This window comes from Corylus avellana, chromosome 7 (genome assembly GCF_965113065.1).
Source record: "Corylus avellana chromosome 7, dhCorAvel1.hap1.2, whole genome shotgun sequence".
Lineage (NCBI taxonomy): Eukaryota > Viridiplantae > Streptophyta > Magnoliopsida > Fagales > Betulaceae > Corylus > Corylus avellana.
In genome coordinates this window covers 21,800,368-21,822,801 of record NC_142496.1, presented here as the reverse complement: position 1 = coordinate 21,822,801, position 22,434 = coordinate 21,800,368, and the positions used below count along the sequence as shown (strand labels likewise).

The 22,434-nt window shown below is 34.9% G+C and overlaps 2 protein-coding genes across 2 annotated transcripts; both read right to left on the bottom strand.

The window, feature by feature from the left end:
• Positions 1 to 1,271: 1,271 nt before the first annotated feature.
• LOC132183641 (protein MRG1) lies at positions 1,272 to 18,067 on the bottom strand. Its single transcript, XM_059597002.2, has 10 exons — positions 17,722 to 18,067; positions 11,385 to 11,438; positions 11,215 to 11,228; positions 9,785 to 9,930; positions 7,724 to 7,761; positions 7,416 to 7,520; positions 5,629 to 5,708; positions 3,570 to 3,739; positions 2,048 to 2,132; positions 1,272 to 1,713 (listed from the first exon to the last, which is right to left on the bottom strand). Exons 1-10 carry the CDS (start codon positions 17,911 to 17,913, stop codon positions 1,632 to 1,634), a joined length of 966 nt encoding a protein of 321 aa, XP_059452985.2. The 5' UTR covers positions 17,914 to 18,067; the 3' UTR covers positions 1,272 to 1,631.
• A 1,385-nt stretch (positions 18,068 to 19,452) lies between these two features.
• Positions 19,453 to 21,188, bottom strand: LOC132183639 (putative receptor protein kinase ZmPK1). Its single transcript, XM_059597000.2, has one exon. It carries the CDS (start codon positions 21,051 to 21,053, stop codon positions 19,581 to 19,583), a length of 1,473 nt encoding a protein of 490 aa, XP_059452983.2. The 5' UTR covers positions 21,054 to 21,188; the 3' UTR covers positions 19,453 to 19,580.
• Positions 21,189 to 22,434: the final 1,246 nt, after the last annotated feature.

Below are 22,434 nucleotides of genomic sequence, written 5' to 3'. Positions count from 1 at the left end.
GTACTTCCGTCAAAATATTTAACGGATCTCCATGTCAGAACTCGTAAAATGGTGACACGTGTCCCTAATGCCACATATTGAAGCCAAATCAGCCGGCCATATGACGTGGTATGGTACCTATGCTTTCGGTGGCCAGACCACACCCAAGGGCCAACCCATTATTATTATTCTTTTTTAGTTTGGCTGGTTTGGGGGTGACTTCAGCCACCCCCAAGCCCAACGGGACTACCCCCAAGGGCCAAACGAAAATAATAATAATAATAATAATAATTCGTTTGGCCCTTGGGGGTGGCCGGACCACTCACAAGGGCCATAGGATGGTCCGGCCACCCCTAGCCGGCCATTGGGGGGCTCTCAAGCCACCCTCATCTAAAATGGGGTGGTTAGCTACCCTTTATTTTTTTAATCTTAAATGATATTTTATTATTATTTTTTGTTAGTGGGATAGATGTCTTATTTGTAGTTCTAAAATTTTTAAGAAGAAATCCTAACCATGAACTGGATATTCTTTGGTCCATTTTGGACCAGAGTGAATTATATTCCAATGTCAACCGTCTTGAGTCTTTAAACAAAGTGACCTACCTGCACCCTCCAAGGCTCAAAGGAATGATCTGATTACATATTTATTTACTCTTTTTGTTATTTCTTTTTTACTTTGAGGCTGAGAAGTGATTCAATCTCATCCCCTTCGTTTCAATGAATGGTCTCCATCTTGAAGTTACAAAGTCCCTGCAATGAATATTGTCTTTTGCAGGTCAATGGAATTGTATGGAACCTCCATCGGGCTTGGGCAGATATCCTTCATTTTCTGTCTCTGTGAAATGACCTTACCTAAAAGCAACACTCGTACTTACAAAAAACAAAAGCAAGACTCTCATTTCCTTCGCGTTCAGTAAATATTGTCTTTTGCTTTGCTTGTATCCTTTTACTTTCAGTTAAAGACTTAAAGTGCTACTGGTCTTTGTTTTATTTTCAGTTAAATTATGTTATATTGATAATTGTTTCTTACATGTTTGATCTTATAATAAGTATTTTTATTATTGTAATATTTTGATTTTTAATAAATATTAAAAGAAAATGCAAATATCATCTTTGAACTTCATCATTTACAGGACAGATAACTATTTTTTATCATTTTTAATTTGGACCTTGACAAAGATAGATATCTGCTTTTATGATCATCAACAACTACTTTTGGACTCGTTCAGGTCGTCATAACATGTTTTAAATCAAGTAAGAATATAAGATATTATATATTAAGAAGGAACTCAGATAATATAATAAAATGGGATGGCTTAGCAGGATCAACAATATATGTATAAGACAGCAAAGAAAATTCCAGTTTAAGACCACTAAAGTCACCTTTCTAACCCTAAAGTCATCATCTTTTACAACAAAACCTCATTTTTTTAACCTTCTATCAATACACACAGGAAAATAATCACATCACAGCATTGAATTAACATGAAGCACAGGCATCTGATTTCACAAATTTAGAAATCCGGGAAAATAAAGATTTAAAAAGCCGGCAAGACACCAACCTAAAGCTGTTGTTCTATGGTAATATGTACAACAGTTCTTTTCTTTTTTGTACAAAATTTGTTGCCAGAACATCTCTTGACCTAGCCATCTTATTTGTTGGTGCTCGTTTCGACATCTTCCAGAACATGGTAAGTTGAGAGGAAAAATGCACTCTGATGCTTCTGCAAGAACCTGCATCACAAGATGTATAATCTCTCAGCATGTGTATAATACTTTGAGAATTTTTCAATAAAACTACAAGAGGGAGGCAGGTTGGTTATCCATAGACAAAGACCTACTACAAGTATGAATGAAGTGACAAACTTCGCTTTGAATTGCAATACTTTTACTGGACGTAAATGACAGTTATTACATACTATCAGCAGACGTAATCGGTTTTTATTTTTTTATTTTTTTATTTTTCTTTTTGAATGGCATCCATCATAAATCATCCTGTGCAAATATAAATAATTTGCATTTTTATTTTCCCAATCATAATTTTCTCCATATCGATAAAATGTTATACTTGAGAAAGTCGACCAATTTTTGATGCAGCTCCATCAATGTCTCCTCTTCAATGTTGGCATGGTACAAAAACTCAGGCAACTTAACTGCAAATACCAGAAGAATTACATTAGAAGCATGAAGAAACGATGGCTACCACTTCTATAACATAAAACGATTACATAAGGCGAAAGATGCTATTTTAAGCACTCGTAGGAATTTTCAGAATTAGAATGAATAGCCCATGTCCAGCAATACTAAATTGATTAGGTTGCAAATCCAACAAACACAGCCATATTGCAATGCAATGGTATAACATTCAAAATGTCTTTGAATTATCTTACCAATATAAAATGTAAACAGAAATACTATAGGCTAATTAATCATCAGCAATATTTCTTTATACATTTTTAACCCATTTCTGTGAAAGAAAGAAAAAAAGCACATCAAATTGTAATAGCATAGACTGACTGATATGAAAAACGGTCATTTCACAATCACGACTAAATCATGGTTTCCCAGCTAAATTTATTCATACAGAGCCCCAAATATTTAATTTAGCTTTTAAAAGATACTAACTTAGATAATATATATGAAGCAGGAAAGGGTAAGGTGACCCAAAAACATATCCTGGTAAGTAATCTTCCAGCTAGTGTTTGATAGAGACATGGCAGGAAGAATTACTCATTTTGCCAGCCCACAGACATTCACATGCTCAATAGTTATGAAAATTGCCACATTTTACAGGGTTATCATATGGTTAGTGTAAAAAATCAGCATTAGTAATTTATGGCAAATAAACAAGAAACATTCTACAAATCAAAACTTCATAAAAGATAGGCAAAGTTTGTGGATAAATTAAAGATAGGGGAAACTACACTTATCCCTATGAACTATAACCTCAATTAGAATATCCCCCTAAACTAATAAAAGTTGAAATGTTCCCCCCCAAACTATTTGCCCCTTTCAATTAACCCCTCACTGTTAAAATTTTCTGTTAACTTGGACCACAAATGCATGAAATGTCCATTTTATCCCAGGTGAGACGTGTAACTATACCAAAATGCCCTTAAATTAAAAATATATATATTCTCAGGTCCCATCTGGCTGCGGTCTGGGTGTCTCCTCCCTTGGAGGCTAGCCGTGGGTCTCCTCCATGGAGATCCAAAGACCCATGGCTTGGTCTCCATCTAGATGATCCACAACCAGTCATGGGTCTTTTGGCGACAAGTTTTATTTTTTTCATTTATTTTCTAAGGAAATCTAAAGCAAGGTTATAATCATCATTTTGACCCTTTTCCGTTGGATTTAAACAAAAATCCTAACGGTGGGGATTAATTGAAAGGGGTAAATAGTTTAGGGGGTCAATTGCAACTTTTTTTAGTTTGGGGGTACATTGCGATTTAGGTGATAGTCATGGGGGTAAATGTAGTTTCTCCTAAAAGATATAACAAAATCATGCTTAATGGGATTTAAAACACAGAGCTCATAACAAATTTTCCAAAGCAAACAATTGAATGTCTAGCATAAAAGGACAACCATACCAAAGAGGCGCAACAGATGTTCAGCACCATATACAGTAGAAGGAGAGACATCATCAGAAATTGCTTCATCATACTGTTGACGCTCACTTTTATACAAAAGAATCACTGGCAATGCTTTGTCGAAGTAACAACGTAACCCTTTCAGAATTTCTCCAAGTGAATCAGCTATCCTATATCAATGGAATTACGTTACGACAAAAAAACAATGATGATAGACAAAAGTATAAAAAAATTTACACCAACAATAGGAAATTACCAAGACACAAATGCATCAATTAAAAGAACATGATACTAAGAACTTTGCTCACGACAAAAATTACATATACAAAGTGGAATCTTTAAATATAGAAGTTGCAAGGTGCATCCATAGTAAAGTTTAACACTTAAGAGCATCCAGACCAAAGCACTATTTTCACATTTCTCTCACTTACAGAACTAGATACAATAATATACAATATGGATGTACAACCTCTCTTTAAAACACTTCAATGTGTATATATAAGGATATTCAGATGCCAAGCACCAACTTGGTTTATCCTTCCTTCACGACAATTGTACAACTAACAACCTTATCAATCAATGATATAAATCTATTGAAACCCTAAGTTTAATCAAAGACACTTCAAGAAATCAGAATCAGTGGAAATGTTTGAAATATTCAATAACTTGATTTATAATAATGAAGTTAACTTTATATTTATTACTTTGTTTCTCGTACAGTTGTTAAATCCGCACAATTTCCCCTTCATGTATGCTTACCTGATGCTGCTACTATGGTAGCAGCATAAATTTTTCTTGTAGTCATAATAATTGCTTAATCAAAAACTTACAATTGAACTTATTCTTTCAATTGGTGTTTTTTGCTTATCTTGTCGGTATCTTTGAAAACCAAAGTTGAAATTCAGGGAAGTGCTTTATATATATATATATATATATATATATATATATATATATATATATCATCTTACATTGTACACTTCTTCAATTATCATAAATTTATTTTTTTTCTAAACAAGCCTCCGTCTTGATTTTATAGTAAGTCTTTTTTTCTTTTATGGGTAAACAATCAAGGTACATAGTGAAGAAGCACCAGTTAAGCGAGCTAGAGACAAAAGTGTGTTAAAACTTGTGTTGTTTATCATGCACACCAAAAATTGTTTTGTTTCTGGATCTTTCTTTGTTCTTCTAAGGGACGATAAAGACATTGTGTTACCATTAGTCAGAAACAGATGTTTGTGCAAACCAATAATTTTTAATTTTATTGTTTTCCTTACTTCAACAGTTAGATGCTCAGCGATTTAAGGTTTTTGCAATTTGACAAGAGCCAATAGAAATATTTTTGGGCAAAAGCTATGTTGATTATATTTTCTCCACCAAGTTGCTTTAGTGGAAAAAATCAGCAGGAATCTGGAATTTACATGCACAAAGCTGAAACAGTTGCTTAAAATTCTCTATCGTGGCTAAACAATCTTGCAACACAAATATAATCTCCCCTGGGCTCTCTAGTGTTCAAAAGCTACTATAATTTAAATAAGACTCTTCAATAGGAAGTACTAAGTAAAGAAACAGAAAACGCACTTTGCTTACTTCTGAGAATGACTAAGAGCCCATTTGAATTGTATTGGGAAATCGAGCTTTTAAAGCTAGAAAAAAAATATAGAAAAAGCTTCATTTTTAAGTTTTTCCTAAAAGTACGTTTTGGCTTTTTTAGAGCAAAAAAATCAAAGAATTACTTTTTGACTTTTTTTACAAAACAGACTAGCTTTTTGTTTGGCACTACTTTAAATGTACTAAAAGTACTTTTTAAGCTCCTTAATGCAATTCCGAACAAGCTCTAAGTTGTTCAGCCATTTTGTGGAAAAACCAGAAAAATTAAATTAATTCTAGGATACCATATCACCTGTAAAGAGATCTACACCAGGTAGCAATTTCTTTCTGGTCAGACCAGCAAAAGATAATTCTCTGTAAATTCAGGGTCCACTAAGCAAGAACAACTTTAAAACTAGCAAGCCATAAAAGGAAAAGACTGAGGTGGCAAAAAAACATGGCATGCACTTACAAGCCATCCTTCTTCAACCTGTAATCAAGATACTTCCTCAAAATGTCATCAACATTTGGGGTACGTGGAAGTTTTACAAGCTGCAGGAGAGGACATGAATCAAAAACTTTTACACGTGATTAATACATCAGGAAAATCAAAACCTAACTATGTGACCAATAACTAGCAGCCACATAATGAGTTCTACTTTTCCTGCGATAAGGCCATTCCCATCTGAACCCACTCCATTCTTTTATTAATAACCACAGCCAAACTTGAATGTAATTCTATCCAGGTTCAACATACCATGGTCCTTTTTTGTTTCTGGTCAATGTACCATGGTATCCAAATCTATTTTCTGCAAGTCTGTCAGATATACTTACTATGCACTTTATCATCCCCATGACAGCACATGATTATGGTGCCTTCAGACACTATGGTATAGGATTTGGCTCCTTCCAATTTCATGGTAGTTTTTGTCACATCTCAGCTAATATGCCATATGCAACTCATTATATTGCAAATTACTAACAAAGCCTAATTAGTTAATCATCATTGTAATATGTAGAATAATCATGTGCAGTAATTAAGAATAAAGTTTGGTTGATAATGCAAAATATGTATAGAACCATGACAATAAAATGATCCACCATATATTCCCTAACAAAATTAAGAATGAACAGTTGATCATGCAGAGTATGGCTGGAACAAAGTGTAATACCTCGAATAAATAAAAGATAGAAGAAAATAGAAATAAAAGACAAGAAAAATAAAATAGGTTGAAATTTTTAAAAATAGATTTGAAAAATAAAAATCTCATTCAAACGAGCCTACCACGTCAGCATGGCCAAGTTTCAAATTTGCCATGCCACGTCAACAAACTGGGTTTCGTGCCACGTCAAGCCAGTTGCCACGCCAAATACTATGTATGCATGCCACATCAGCAAGTTGCGTTTGATGCCATGCGTCACACTTTGGAGAATTGCTTAATGACCAAGAAATAATCTCGTTTGAACAAGATTGTTGTAGTTTGCATGTAAACTTTAGAGAGAAAGTGGAGACTCGTTACTCCTCATGTAGCCTCACATACTTTATTATATAGGTTGAAAAATATTACAATGACTAAAATACTCGTTTACTCTAAATTTGGGTTGTAATAGTATCTTTGTACATATAGTTTTAATAAGTATAAAACAATAGAATGTAAGTATGAACAGAGTTGTACAACTATGTAAATAAATGTACGGCTTTCAGTTAGTACTCTAGTATTGTTCTTACAGTTATAGTTCAATTAAATGCTTATGCTATTCTTAAAGTCAAGTAGTAGCACCTTATGGATTATACAATGTGGAAAAAAACTGATGAAAATGTTGGGCGTTACATAAAGGCAACCAAAATCAGCCATGTGACTCATTTATATCATGGTTAAGGTTCTGATAATTATCTCACAACATTAGGTCGTTGATTATTGTTAAAATATTAATTAAATTATTAAATTTATCATTTTTTTTGCTTAAGTTTTTTGGATAAATAGTAATTTAAGGTGGCATTGGAATAGAGGTTTTGAATTTAAACCTTGACTCCACATTTTATCTCTATTTCAGTTAAATATTCCAAGCGTTTGGCCTCACTTATTAAGTAGGAGTTTGAGTCCACACTGATAGAATGTTAAAGTATTAATAAAATGATTAAATTAACCATGTTCTATTAGCTAATTTTTTGGCATAAGTTATAATTTAACGATTATCAATAAAAAATAAAAAGTAAGAAATCTCAGGTGTACCATAAAAATTATATGATATAGTTACCTTGCCTAAATGAGTAATAAATTCACAATCATCAACCAATTGCTTCTTCAGTGGTGGTGGAAGTTGGATGCTCACAAGCTTGTCCAAGGGTATCATGTCCTTCTCCTAACAGTAGGTAAACAATTAGCTCAGTAAAGATATCAAACAAACAATGGAAAACCTGAAAATAAATAAATAATCTTCATTGAAGTAATAAACAATTTGTCATTGATTTGAATGAAATATCAAACTGATGCATCTAAATTACTTAGGATTATGCAAAAAGAATAAAATCATGTGTGGTGAGCTGGAAGTGCTTCAGGCGATACCTTAATGGAGTCATTCTTTCGCTTCTTGGCTCTTCCCACTGCATAGCATTTTCCAGAATAGATCAGAAAAAGGACGAAAACAACATCCCATTTAAAAATATATATAAAAAAATACCACATATTTGCAGATTGCAGCCAACCAGTTTTTTTTTTTTTCTTTTTAAATGAATAAGACTAGATGCAACTGCTGAATAATGAGAAGAATGTTGGATTAGAATCAATGTAGACACATAAATTGTAAAATATATTAAAATATAAAATAATGTAAAATATAGGAAAGCAAAAGCAAGAGAAAGAGAACACAGAATTTTGGGGTAGTTCACCTTAGAGGCCTATGTCCACCACCACCAAATGTCCTATAGGGCTACATCTTAATCTCATTGACTTGATTGATAATATAGTGGAAATGCATATATATATATATATACACACATTGAAGATGTATAATATAATGAATGTAAATCCCTTGATAATAATTAGTAGATTACCTGATCAAGTTTTGATATCATCTGATAAGGAAATGATTTAATTTAAGTATAGAAAGAAATCCTATGGATTCTATTAGAAGAGTTATTAGGGTTTGTGAGCATTTTGGTCATTGTCATATTTCTCAAAACTTATTTAATAAAATATGTGAGGTAGGCTATGTAATAGAAACGAGCCTCCACTTTTTCTCTAAACCTTTCATGCAAATTACAACAAATTCTAACATCTCCCTCAAACTCAGCAAGGAAATAATTTGCCTTAGGCAGATTTTTTTAATCCCCCCTTGAAGTTAAAGTGGAAGCTTGAAATTGGAAGGAAAAATAATTAGCAATATTTTTTTATGGATCGAGTCAACTCCTACCGAGTTGGCACAATGAGTTGCCTTTCGTCCTTTTTTTTTTTTTTCTTTTTTATTTCTTTTTAAAACTGAGACAAAAGAAATCAATGAGCGTGAGAGCGCATTAGAGGTGGGGGTGGAGTGTGAAGCGCGTGGAAGGCAGAGATGAATCAGTGCGCGTGAGGGAGCGTGGCAGGATGGAATGACTTCATTCTACTAGCACAATGCAAATAAAAACGAGTAGACTCTTTGGGTGTTAATAGTTTTTATAGTACTCAAAGACACCTAAACAAAGAAGAAAACGTGCGCCGATGAGAGAAAGCTTACAACTAAGCAATTGAAAGCCACACAAAAATAGCTCTGATACATGTAAGAAATATTAAAATATAATATAATGTATAATATAATGTAAAATATAGGAATGTGGAAGCAAGAGAAAGAGAACACATAATTTTGGTGTGATTTAGTCTTAGAGGCCTACGTCTACCATTAGGAAGTGTCCTATGGGGCTACATATTGATCTTATTGACTTATTTGATAATACAGTGAAAATGCCTATTTACAGGCCATATAGATGTACAATATAAGGAATATAAATCCCATGATAATGATCAGACTTTGATATCCTCTTCCGAGGAAATGATACAATTTAAGTATAAAAAGAAATCCTATGGATTCTAAGATAAAGGACAGAATGCTTAAGTTAAATTTTGATTGTATTGTTCAGTTTGATAAGAAGAATGTTGGGTCAGAATCAATGTCGACACATAAAGGGCAAAATGCTTAAATTTTGATTGTATAGTGCTAACTGATAAGAAGAATGTTGAGTGAGAATCAATGGAGACACTCACATCCTAGAAGACTTTAAAATCAAAATTTATATCCCCCCGTGCGGGGCAGGAAGTAAAACACTTAAGGCTCATCCACCTTGATGTTCAACACCAATCAATGAAACACATGCCCAGAGTTCCAATGTTTATAGGTTAGCACTGCTTTTATTCGATCGTCAGAGAAAGACAGAAAGCACAAGTTTTATCACTATATCAAAAGAGAAAAGATGAGGAAAAAGACCAAGAAAGAAACAATATACAGTTCTAGCACCACATCCAAGTAGAAAGTAAGAGGAAAAAGAAACAAGAAAGAAATAATGAAAAAACTTAAGAACATATCTGATGCTTGGCAAATCAAAAATATCAATATTTGAGTTAATAGTAACTAAATTAGCAAGAAGATCTAACCATTGGAACTTTTTGGTTTAATCAGTGAAGCATGTGGTAGCTTTGTATTCTTCTCTAAGAGCTGCTTCTTGTTGAGGGCCTTTTGTTTCTGCACATTCTCCTCCGTGAACTTCATCAATCGATCCATGCCTACCCATTCATCCCAACTGTTGAAGAAAACAAAGCCTAATGAAATTAAGGGTATGCTTGTTAATGGCTTTGAAAAGTTTTTTTTTTTATGTATTTTAATTTGAAAAAGTTTTTGTGTTATATAAGGTTGAGAAGTGTTCTTGTTGAGGTCCACATTAGAGAAAATATTTCTGAGTCCACATAAGAAAATTGTTTGGTAATGTTTTGCAAAATATTTTGTGTTTGCAAATAAACAAATACTAAACATGCTTAATTTGAGAAAATACAAACAAGTGTGGAGCTGACCTTTTTCTTATAAAATTATTTAAAAAAATATATATATGAGTGTGCCGCCACCCCCCAGCAGAGGAGAGGGGTGGCTGTGTGACAGAGGTGGCCACGCAGCCAACCCTCTCCTCCGTTGGGGGTGGCAGTGCAACAATCTCTCTCTCTCTTTTTTTAATCCTTTTATAAATAATAAGTCACCCTACATCTGAAAAATTAAGCATTGATTTTTCCAAAATATTCTTATAAGAATGTGTGAAAAGTTTTATTTTTTAAAAAAAATTTATAAAAAGTTTGTTGTGTTTTTTTTCTTCTGAAAAGTGTTTTGAGTATTGTGTTTTCAAAACTGCTTTGTGTTGTGTTCTGAAAAATGAATTGTTTGTTAAATGTTTTCAGAAGAGAGAAATTTGAAACCATTACCAAACATAGCCTAAGATTTCCTTGGAGTTCATAAGCACAAGAGTAAGTGAAGAAAAATTAGGAGAAGCTTAAGTATATTAAATAGAAAACATATAAACAAAACTTGCTAAAGAAACCAACAACAACAAATCCATAATTGCGCATCAATACTGGTGTTCAAAACAATTGCACCAACATGCAAAATGCATCAATGCTGGAGTTAAAAAACAATTGAACAAAAGATGCAAAATGCAAATTGTTGGAACCATTATCTGTAATTAAAAATAAGAAAAATTATGATATGAATAGGAAATAAAAAGAAAAGGAACAAACGCTATAGTATTGAGCCTGAAGAAAAAAAAAATCAGAAAAAAATTATGATATGAATAGAAAATAAAAAGAAAAGGAACAAGCGCTATAGTAATGAGCTTGAAGAAAAAAAAAAATCGGATCCAAAAAAAAGGCAAAATGAGAGATGCTGGAACCATCATCTGTAAAGTGAAACATAATATGCTTAAAAAAAAAAAAAAAAAAAAAAAACTCCATTTTCAACTACCAACCGCCTGCCACATAGAAAAATTAAATCAGAATTCAGAATTTTGCAGATGCCAGGTACATTCACGGGAAAGCATACTCACTTTTTGCTCCAGCCCTGCAGAATACAAGTGTGTATCTGATCAAGATACTGTAACAGGATGCCATTTGATGATGCAATCAAAGATGCAGAGACAACAGAGACAGTACTATGGCTCAACACATTCTTGAAGAAAATTTTTAATATGAAATAGCAAAAATAGTTAATACTTACAGGATAATGAACAAAAAAGCTCCACTCCTTTGCCCGGTATTCAATTTTTCTCACCTTGCAAATAAAACATATAGCATATTAGACTAACCAAATAAGAGAGCATTAACACTTAAACACAAAAGGTTAACAAAATCTGAAGATGCGGCAGTAAAAGCACTTAAGGTTACTTTCCAAATCATACGTGTTTTTAACATGGTGTATAAGTCCATTACCTGCCCCACAAAAAAAAAAAGAAAAAAAGGTGTATATGTATATTAAAGAAAGGGTCACAAAATTGCACATTCAAGCTTATCCAACATGCTTAAGGTAATGGGTTTTAACAGTTGAGGAGAATTACTTCAATGCATATGTATAGCCTTTCAACTAACTTAAAAATGAGATATACATTGCCCCAAAGATATGGAAAAATGAACCAACCATCATATATGCTTGATGAGTAATGGTGCAAGGATAATAGTATGAATCATTAGACAATACTATCCAGTTAGTCAAAGGAATCAGGACACAGATAGTTTGCCATACGGTCCAGTTTGTCTTCTTTTCAACAGTGGGGCGAATAAAAAAAACTGTGCAGTATATATAGCTGGTTCAAGACTGATGCAAGCAACAAAAAGTCAATTTTCTTTAATTTATTTTTATTTAATTGAGAGCCAAATGTATTTCTGTATTTTTTTTTTAACTTTCAGGAGATGAGTTGTACTTCTAATCCTTTAGCTCTTATTTTGGGTTTAATATGTTTGGGAGTTTTATTTGTGAGTTAACTCATTATTTAGGTAAATGCTGAAAAAGGCCAAGTCCAATTAGGATTAAGCATTAGATGCCTCTCTCTCTCTCTCTCTCTCTCTCTCTCTCTATATATATATATATAGATAGATAGATAGATATAAGGGTTTTTCATATTATGGTTGAATGAAAAAGACAGATAAGAAATTTCCAGCAATAATTGTTCTTCAAGGTGCGATACAAACCTTCTCCAAAGTATCAGCCAAGGAAACTGTAAGTATGATACTTAGGAAAACTAGGTACAACCAGCGGCAAAGATAGCAGGGCTGGGGGTGCCTTGTGATATTGAGAGGGTGTTAGCAAAGATCCACTCAAAGAGGGCTTTCAGAAAACAAAATAAGCGTTGAGCTTAAAGCTTATTTTGAGCTTAAAGCTCCAAATAAGCTTTAAGCTCAAAGCTGAAGCAGGCGTGGTAACAAATGGACAGCACCAGACAAGGGGAGAGAATTCCGGAACGTGCAAGAAAGAAAGAAAATTAAGCTGACATCTTGCTCCTTCGGCGTGCAAGAGAGAAAATGAGGAAAATTATTTGAAGAGATCCGGCAAAGCGTAGGAAGAATTAGATGCAAAAGCTGCTTAAACCAAAAAGAAAGAAGAGAAATAAAAAAGCAAGCTACTACATCAAGAACTTTTCTTTTTAAAGGGAGCTAGAGCCTGAAACAAAAGACAGACTGGGGAGGAGGAGAGCTGGAACAGAGTCTGAAGCTGGGTTCTTTCCTGATCCACCAGAAGCACATTTTCATTTTCTTAGTGTCTATCTTTTATTTTATTTTGTTTTGTTTAATGTTTAGCTCTTTAATGATGGAATTTATTTCCATGATTATGAGTGGCTAATCTTTTAGCTAGGGCTATGTGTGAAGCCTAGTATTTTTATTATATGTTCTTGAGACTATGTTTAATGTTTTTCATGGAATAATGATTGAATGTTGGAAATGATTTTAATTTGAGAAATATTTCATGTTGATTAGTTTTTGGTTCATTATTATTTTTGTTTATATCAAATGCTTACATTGTTTGATTTGTTATGATTCAAACTTATAGTGAATGCTTAATCTCTCTTAACATGTAAATGAAATCAAATTTTTAATCAAACCCATGCTCAATTGACTTTATTTTTAATCAAACCCATGTTGTTAAATCTTCCAATTAGGAGAGTTGATTCTCCACCTAGTTGAGTTAAAAATGTCTCAAGAATACGTAATAGAATGCTAGGTGGATCCTTGAAGCCCTAGTGCTTTCCATAAATTTTTCCTTAGCTCTATTTTACTTAATTTAGTTTTGTTAATTTAATCACTCCATTGCTCCACCTCTTAGTGGAAAACAAACAATCAACTCATTTTATTTTTCTACATGATAATAGAAATTTTACTCGAGTATCTATCATTCCCTGTGGATCGACCTCAATCTTATCGAGAATTTATTACTTGCGATAGCCTGCACTTGGGTTTGCAATCTTTTTGACGCAGCATGAACCATGAGTTTCTAATTCTATTAATATCCACAATATACTTTCAAAGTGTGTCTATATTAAGCAACGAAAACTTGAGTAAGCTGCACTTGAGACTGGAAACTAAAACCACTTGACCTGAATACTAAAAGCTGAAAAGCAGTTTTAGTACCCCAAAAAAATCCTAACAAAACCTTCACATCTTTTTTCTTTTTAATATAAAGACGCCAATTTATTCGGTTCCAAATAGGTTCAAAGTACAGGTCATAGGGATTTCTGCTTTCTTTGTTAACAGTGACCCACCAAAGGTTTAAAGTGCACCAATTTTGAAACCAATCAATTAATGTTCATACAATTTTTATTTTTTTTTATGAATGAGATATTTCCTCAAAGGAAAAACACACATTTACAGACTCTCCAACTAATCAGCCGAACCACCTGATGCCACATAGTAGCAGCATACACTCTTATATTACATTGTCTCCCCCACCCCACCCCTTATACACGACTCCTACTATGACAATATATTTTCACTTATACCCCAATTACAACAAATTTCTAAAGTCTGTTGTTTTCTTAAATCTTCCCCTTCCCAAGATCCTTGCTTTTGCTTCCCATATAATTGTTTGCGGTATCTTTTCCTCTATTCTTGGCCGGCTCCCATGCTTGATTTCATTTCCACTTCTCTATATATTGTACACTACTGAACTATAAACCAATTTGCAGACATTCTCTTTTAAACTCTTCTCTTTGATTCTTTCAACTCTCGGCTCGGAACTTCCTCCAATTCTGTTGGTAGATCAGCTAAGTCACATCTCCTCATAGCTTCTCTCCATATTTTCTTACTGTATCCACACTGAAAAAACAAATGGCCCCATCCTTCTTATTTTTGTCCAGGAGCATTGAGCAATCTACAGCACCTAACTTTGTTGAAATCGAGGAACTCCCAAATATCTAACTGGTAGCTTCCCTTCTTTCATCTGTAGACAATCAGCTAACTGCTCCTTCATCAGCTGAGATACACCTGAACAATAAAATGTACTCTTCTCTGGATTTGCTTTTAAACCTGACATATACAGAAACTCATGGAGCGCCTTTTTAATGGTATTAACTGACTTCAAATTTATCGCTAAGATCAACAGCAGATGATCAACAAAGCATAAGTGAGTGAGCTTGATCTTCGAGCAACGAGGATGGAAAGTGAATGCTTTTACATTCCCACTATATTCATCCATCAATCTTGACATAATTTCCATAGCAATTACAAACAAATATGGTGACATAGGATCCCCTTGCCTTAATCCCTTTTTTCCTTCAAAATAGCCAACCATTGTACCATTCAAAGCCACAGAAAACCGAGGAGATGTAATACATTCTCTAACCCACTTTATATACTTAGAGGGAGCTCCAAAACATGCTAAACATTGCAGAATAATTTCCAATTCACTAAATCATATGCCTTCATCATATCAACTTTTATAGTGCACCTCGGTTGCCCCCCCTTTTTATGATAACCTCTCACTACTTCTTGAGCCAGCAGAACATTTTCTGAAATGCTTCTCTTTTGTACAAATGCTGTTTGATTTGAGCTCAAATCAAAATGCATTCTGGCTTTGATACAAACTCGTTTTCTTTTTTCAAACTTTCAGATTTACCAGAAGACGAGATTACTTCCCTTTGAGCTTATTCCAAACGCATTCTGGCTTGCATCACCTTCTGTTTAATCCCTCCATATAGCTCCACATTCTTTTGTTAAATATCCCTTTCAACAATGGCATACAACATTTTTTTTTTTTGATAAGTAACAATGGCATACAACTTAAACATAGGAACCCTTTCCATCCTTAAATTCCATCCCTCAGCAACCCAATCCAGAAAGCCAAAGAACTTGAAAGGTTTTGGACCAAAACCCTGCAATTTACCTACTGAAATAACAGCAGGTGAGTGATGTGAGATTCCTCCTTCCAAAAATTCAACTTCAGTTTTCCCATACCTCTCCAACCATACCTCATTTGACATAACTTTATCTAATTTCCTTGCTACAAATTCCTCGCCTTCTCTTTTATTATTCCACATAAAAAAGCATCCACTAAATGCCAGATCAATTACTTCAACCTTGTTAGCACAATCACTAAACGCCAACTCATAGTTATTCAATTTCTCTCTACCCCATTTTTCTCTCATATTCTTTACAACATTAAAATCCCTAGGCCAATAGCCACAGATCTCCATTCATCTTAGTTTTCACAGAAAACAGATGATTCCACAAAGGCCTCCTTCCCACTCTTGTATTTGCACCATACACAAAAGCTTGTATCCACCGCATCTCCTCTTTCTCAGCACTGATTACCTGGTCATTTTTACTGATTAGATTAACTTTTAACTCTTCTAAATTCCATCATACCCATATTCTTCCCAGCTGATGATTTTCATAGTTATGCAAAAATCTCCAACCCGGGACTCTATTTTCCTTTATCTTCACAGCTTTATCAACTTTCACTCTTATTTTAATGATGCAGATTAAAGAAACTTTTAGTCTTCTTACAAAACTTCTTACCTTCCTCTGCTTTAAGAGATCAATAAGACCTCTTGTGTTCAATACTACTATTTCCATTGTGTTGGTGAATATTCTCCTCTCCTTCCCCTATCTTATTCTTCCCCTTATCTCTACTTATTGACATCCTTATGTTTTCTTCAGTTAAAGCTTCCTCTATAATCTTCTGTATATTCCTTCCCTGCTCCTTAACTAGCAATATTTCCCCTTCTTCCATTCCTTCTTCATCTTTAAATGTTAATCTCAACAAATGAATTAGACCAAGCTTTCTCCTCCCTTTCTTTTATTATCGTTCTATTTTCTCTAGTTGGCCTCTTTATGATTCTATCAAAACCATGTTACTTCTAACCCTCATCGTACTCTCCCTCTACATTACTTCCATTTCCCTCTTTAGCCCATTCGGATTCCCATTATTCTTTGGTATCCATACCTTCCTCTCTCCCTTCAGACATGAATAGACTGCATGCCCAAAAGTTTGACATTTATTACATTTCAACGGTATCCAAGGATATTCAACTCCCACAGTAATCATTCTCCCATCATTTCCTTGTATTTCAATCTCCTTTGGAAATTCTGATTCTGTATTTACTTCTACTAATATCCTCGCAAACCTCAAACCTCATCTATTCCTCAGTAATAGAATCTGCATATAGTGGTTTTCCAATTCCACTCGCCACATGGCTCAAACAAATTTGATTCCAATATCCCATTGGCAAATGAATTAGTTTTATCCAAATTGGTACTGAAGGCAATGAGAGCTTTAGTAATTGCATACCTGGTTGCCATTTTCTTAGGATTAATGGCTTATTTGCAATATGACAAATCTTTGCTTCCAACACTGCATCTCTAGTCTTCTGACCATTGAATATGAAAATGTACGTACCATTCTCATACCCTTCCTCACTGAATCAACATATTATCCACTTCTTAACAAGAAAAAAAGGTAATGGCTTATCTAGAAATTGTCCAACTAGGCTCGATAACCACTTTACAATACCCTCTTTCGCTGCTAACATAGGTGGTTTTACACCTATTTTCCCATTGATCTGCGCTCGCTGTTTCAAAGAACCAATTTTCCCATGGGTTTTTCAGTTTTGAATGGTCCCCCCATCATAATTCTCTCCTTTTTGATGCACTGCTCTTGTTTGCATCCTTTTTCTTTCATTCCTTTCCAACTCTTCAGTTATTATCTCCATCTCTATTTCCTTTTCTGTCTCCATATTAGTTTTGTCTATTTCGTGATCATATATATTAGTTTTGTCTATTTCGTGATCATATTAGTTTTGTCTATTTCGTGATCATATATAATAGTAGTTCTTGCAATATGAACAAAAAATTGATCATGGTTTTTGAAGAAAATAAAACTTAATCCGAGCCAATCAAGAGTAGGTGAAGCTTTTGCTTTCAATTTATGTTTTATTTTTAGACGAATACTTCGTTTTTTTTAAAAAAAAAAAAACAAAACAAAATAAAGCAAAAATCGATCATAATCTATGTTTTCCATTTCGTACTTTTTCAAATTTCCAAAAACCATCTTCAAGCAAAGAGAGTACCTTGGCTTCGTAAACGCAAAGGTTATGGAAAGCCAGGACCTTCTCTCCTTCCGAGAAGGGGCAAGAATCGGTGTTAGGAGGGTAATCGCGGTCGCCGGCGTCGTCAATGTCCATGTCAGAATCGGTCTTGGTGATGGCGCCATCGGATTCAGTGGCGGAGGAGTCGGTAACCCCAGTCTTGGAGCTTCCCATCTGAGCGATTCTCGTGGAAAGTTTGTCTGCGAGGAGTGGAGGACTTGTGGGTTCTCTATGGGTTTACAGTTTACTATTGGGTTTACTATTGAAAACGGTGAAGTGAAAATGTATAGGCGTTGAGTATACGCGCCGCCTTTGTTCGAATATTTCAGTTTCCAGATTAGTGCATCATCAGCGTCGTTTTGTTTAACTCGGTAACGGTTAGCCAGCCGAAGAAATCAGTCAACTGTTGAAGATTCAAGTTTACAAATAATTTAATTACAAAATCTTTGTAAATTACTTTACTTTACCAAACAAACAACGTTTTTTATTCTTATTACAGCAGTTTTAAAATTCAGACCAATTTTTCATGGCTTAAGGTCCAGAGAGCAACTTTTATACCTTGGTGCCCATCAATCAGGATGTAAAACCTAAGCCCATTATGAGCAAAAAAATAAATTACAAAACTAATTAAGTTTAAAAAAAAATAGAAGCGGCCACCCCCAGCCACCTCAGGCGTGGCTCAGGTGTGGTCCGCAGGGCAGCTTACTGCCACCCCTAGCCCATGGGGGGGTTGGCCAAGCACCACCCCCAGCCAACCCAAATGTGGCCATGAGTGGCCATGAGCCAACTCCCTTTGCAGTGGGTTTTTGCCGTCCTCTAAATCTGTTTTTTTTTTTAAAAAAAATAAATAATTAAATTTGATATAATCAAATGGTTGTATTTATTTTTTTTAAAGTGTTCCATGCTTAGTGTCATTTTCTTGATTGGTGGGTACAAAAGAGTGGATTTGTGCCATAACCTGACAACCTTATTGAAGTTATTCTCTAAGAGTAACGGTCTTTGTGTGTAATTTATCAAAATTGTACTTATTAAAATTACAATCTCAAACATACTGTTAAAAGTCTAGGCTTAAAGTACTTTTTTTTTTTTTTTAAGGAATATACAGATATTCATTTATTCAAAAAGATCCAAAGAAGATCACACAAGAAGAAGAAATTGTTCCCTTCTTACAATGTCACCAATACTTGGAGGGGTATCCCCTAACCAAGTAGAGAACATGACATGGCTGGTAGCCAATTTTACAAGCACATGCGCAACATTATTGGCATCCTTCAAAACATGTAAAAATCTAGCATTCTCTGCACCACGTAAGTCTAAATTTATACCTTCTAATTTGCATGGCATCACCTTCTCTCTCGGCTTAAAAAAAAATAATGGCATAAAGTAGCCTTGTACATTTCTATTCGCAACCGGCCCAATCCCAATGTACTGGCGCGCCAGGTATAGATTAGGCCCAACCAAACTCCATGTAACATAAAAGGAACAAATAAATAAATAAATAAATCTTCTATTCTCTTCTTCCAAACAGTCCCCCCCCCCCCCCCCAAAAAAGAAAAAAAAAAAAAAACACAATCAGTTTTTCTTCCAAACTCAAACTTTCGCGACAAGGTTGAGGAGGATATTGAAATCCAGACGATTTCTTGTTATATTTGCTTGCATCACAATTCTCATGTCACAATCTTCTTTATTGAATTTCCCATGATTGCTAATGTATTAATTTAACATATTACATTTTTCTTATTTATTTTTGCATCATACATTACACAATCATGCTCTATTACACTATAAATATGTAACAGAGCACCGTGGATCTAAAGCCACTACGACCAAAGCAAGCTAAATCATGGTGTTTTTCCCTTTCTCCAGTGCCTCAAGAGAGACAACCCCAAAAAGATACAGGTGATTTCAAGCCCTCCCACTACATATGCAATCCAGAGCAACAATTTCAGTGTCCGATTTCCTCTGCTTTTTCCGTACGTTCTGTCCAGTTGCACTGTACCTTCACTCGAGCAATCCAAGCGGAAGTCCTCTGCAGAATTGTTGGTGTAGGAGAGGAGATTGCTTTCCGGCACTCTCAAATACAGGTCTCCCTCGAACTCCGGCGAACGATATCCATTCAGCAATACAGTCTTGGGGTAACATTTCGAAAAACCTTTACCCTCGTCAAATTTGAATTGAAAAGCTTTGCAGTCGCACAATTGCAAGCACAAATTCTTGCATTCACCGAATGTGTAATTTGGGAAATACCCATAATCATAACCATAGAATTCAACAGAGGATAGCAGCAGAAAGCCAGAGTCTTTTTTGTTGCAAGAGAGATCAAATTCCGGTTCACACCCATAAGACCAATCTGTCAGATTTTTCATCTTGTATCCTGGAAGGCAGGAGCATTTCCTTCCACCATCACCAGCACCATAGCTGCACATACTGTTAGCCCCACAAATGCCATGAATCCTGCAAGGTTTCTGAATGGCTTGCCATGAAACAACCCACGTCTCCTCCTCCTCTTCCCAGCTGTAGAGTCGAATATTTCCATCGTGTTCAAGTTTCAATCTTCTATGAAGCACAACCCCATAGTCTGCTGACATGAAAGTGTAATTATCAGACGAAATAAACATCCCCAATGAATCAATCGCTGCGATTTTGCTGCTGTTGTACGTGGACCTTCCGGCATCCCAGCTCACAAGCCATGGATCAGGCCAATAAGTACTGGAAATCTCAAGACCGTCGTAGAGAAGGCGGAGAAGGTTGTCGTAGTCGAAAAGAAGCTTGTAGAAACCAGAGGAATAGTTGCTCTGGCTTCTGGAGGAGACAAGCTTTGTGTTTCTGGTGAGTTGCTGTTGGGGAAGAAGGGTATCTGTGGGGAAATCAAAGCTTTCCCACAAAATATCACCTTCCGAAGTACGTAGAACAAGATTACCGGTGTTATAGAGATATAATTGTGCTGAAGAGCTTGAAAGAGTGTTTGAGGCCCAGACGGTGAACTTACCGGCGTCGGTTAGGATAAGATTACCATTTTTAAGGAGGGAGAGCTTTGAGCGCCTTCCGTTTACCGGTTGGTCACGGTTGGCCATCCAAACTATGGTGGGGTGAGGACTCTGGGAATATGGCTGGGTAAACCATATGGCAAAGCAGAAGGAGTTGTCGCCGACGGGGTAAAAGCCTGCAGAGAAGACCCCATTTGGTGAAGTTAAAACATCTTCTGGTTTCTCTGTGGAGAGAGATGAACCTTTACTCAGAGTATCAGCTGTTGATGATATCAATGGAACAAATAATCCCAAAGAGAAGAGGCTGACCAAGATTAGAGCAGCCATGAATGAACTTCACGATAGCTCAAAAGAAATGAGTGAACCTTGAAGCAAGACTCTCATTTACTTGTGATTTCCAAGTCAACGCTAAGGAGATGCAACAAGCCAGTGGGGGCAATAATGCCATTCGAAAAGAACATTCAACCATTACTTACAACTTTCCTTTGTGCTTTTCTTTTTTTTTTTTTACTCGAGTGCAATCCATTAACTGTCAATGAAAGTGATGCAAAAATTGACAGATACCAAGACAAATTATTCAATTGGGTGCTGATAGAATTGTTGTGGAGCGAAATTTCATCACAATTGGTTGATGGAAAGACCTCTTGAAATGTTCAACTAAAGAAAAACACTCATCTTTATTGTGTTATCTGGTCAATAATGGGGTTGAAGTATAAGCACCCACTGAGTTTTTTCCGTTCATGTTATCCAATAGTAGTGGTTTAGTTCATTTTCCAGTCGTGGTGGAAGTTTTGTTCATCAATAATAGGCCAACACCAACGCCTAGCTATCGACATCATTGATTTTTTTTATTTGGGAAAAGAACACTTTACTCCTTAAAGTTTGGGACGATTTTCAATTCAACTTCTAATGTTTTAATTTTGAAAACGCACCCTCCAAAATTCTAAATTTTTATAATTTGACCAATTGTATCCCAAACTTCCCATATTGCTCCTAATTTTTTTTAAAAAAAAAAAATTGAGGTCATCTGGCCATTTTTGCACCCTCAATTTTGTTTATATATATATATATATATATATATATATAAAATAAAAATTAGGGGCTATATGAGAATTTTGGAATAACATTGGTTGAATTACAAAAATTTGGAAGTTTGGAGAGTGCATTGCCAAAATTAAAACTTTGAAGGTCGAATTGAAAAACACCCCAAACTTTAGGGAGTAAAGTGTAATTTTTCCTTTTTACTTTTTAATTTTTGATATGTCCACATAAAGAGAGATAAAAGGAAGAGAATGATTTAAACTAATGACTTATGCTTCATAAAATGTAGTCCTTAACTAATTAAACTATCCCTTAGAGACCATTGAATTTTTTTTATCATATTTGCAAATATTTAAAACTTCTCCAAACTTTATTAAGAGATTGAGACTTCACTTATTTGAGGTGCGGTGATGTGAAATACCAGAAGTTCAAGTAGACCCACCAAGGCCTACTAGCCCTCCGGCCCAAGGCCCCCTACCCCTCAGCATTTTATTTTTCTAACCCACTTGGTAAAATTCAAAAGCCGATATCCCGAAGGATAAGAACAATGATCCAAAAAGAAAAGTTCACTAAAAACAATCAGATATCAAACAATTTCATTGTTGCATGATAAAAGAAATAGAAAGAATCAACATGAATGGTGCTGGTGGCTTGTAGCCACTCAGTG

Bases quoted from the DNA above. Each gene is read 5' to 3' on its own strand.
- LOC132183639 (XM_059597000.2), bottom strand. From the start codon at position 21,053: ATGGCTGCTCTAATCTTGGTCAGCCTCTTCTCTTTGGGATTATTTGTT.
- LOC132183641 (XM_059597002.2), bottom strand. From the start codon at position 17,913: ATGGGAAGCTCCAAGACTGGGGTTACCGACTCCTCCGCCACTGAATCC. The intron at 11,439-17,721 runs GTACTCTCTTTG...TTTATTTGCAAG, and splicing joins TTTGCGTTTACGAAGCCAAG to GTGAGAAAAATTGAATACCG. The intron at 1,714-2,047 runs GTATAACATTTT...CTTGTGATGCAG, and splicing joins AAATTGGTCGACTTTCTCAA to GTTCTTGCAGAAGCATCAGA.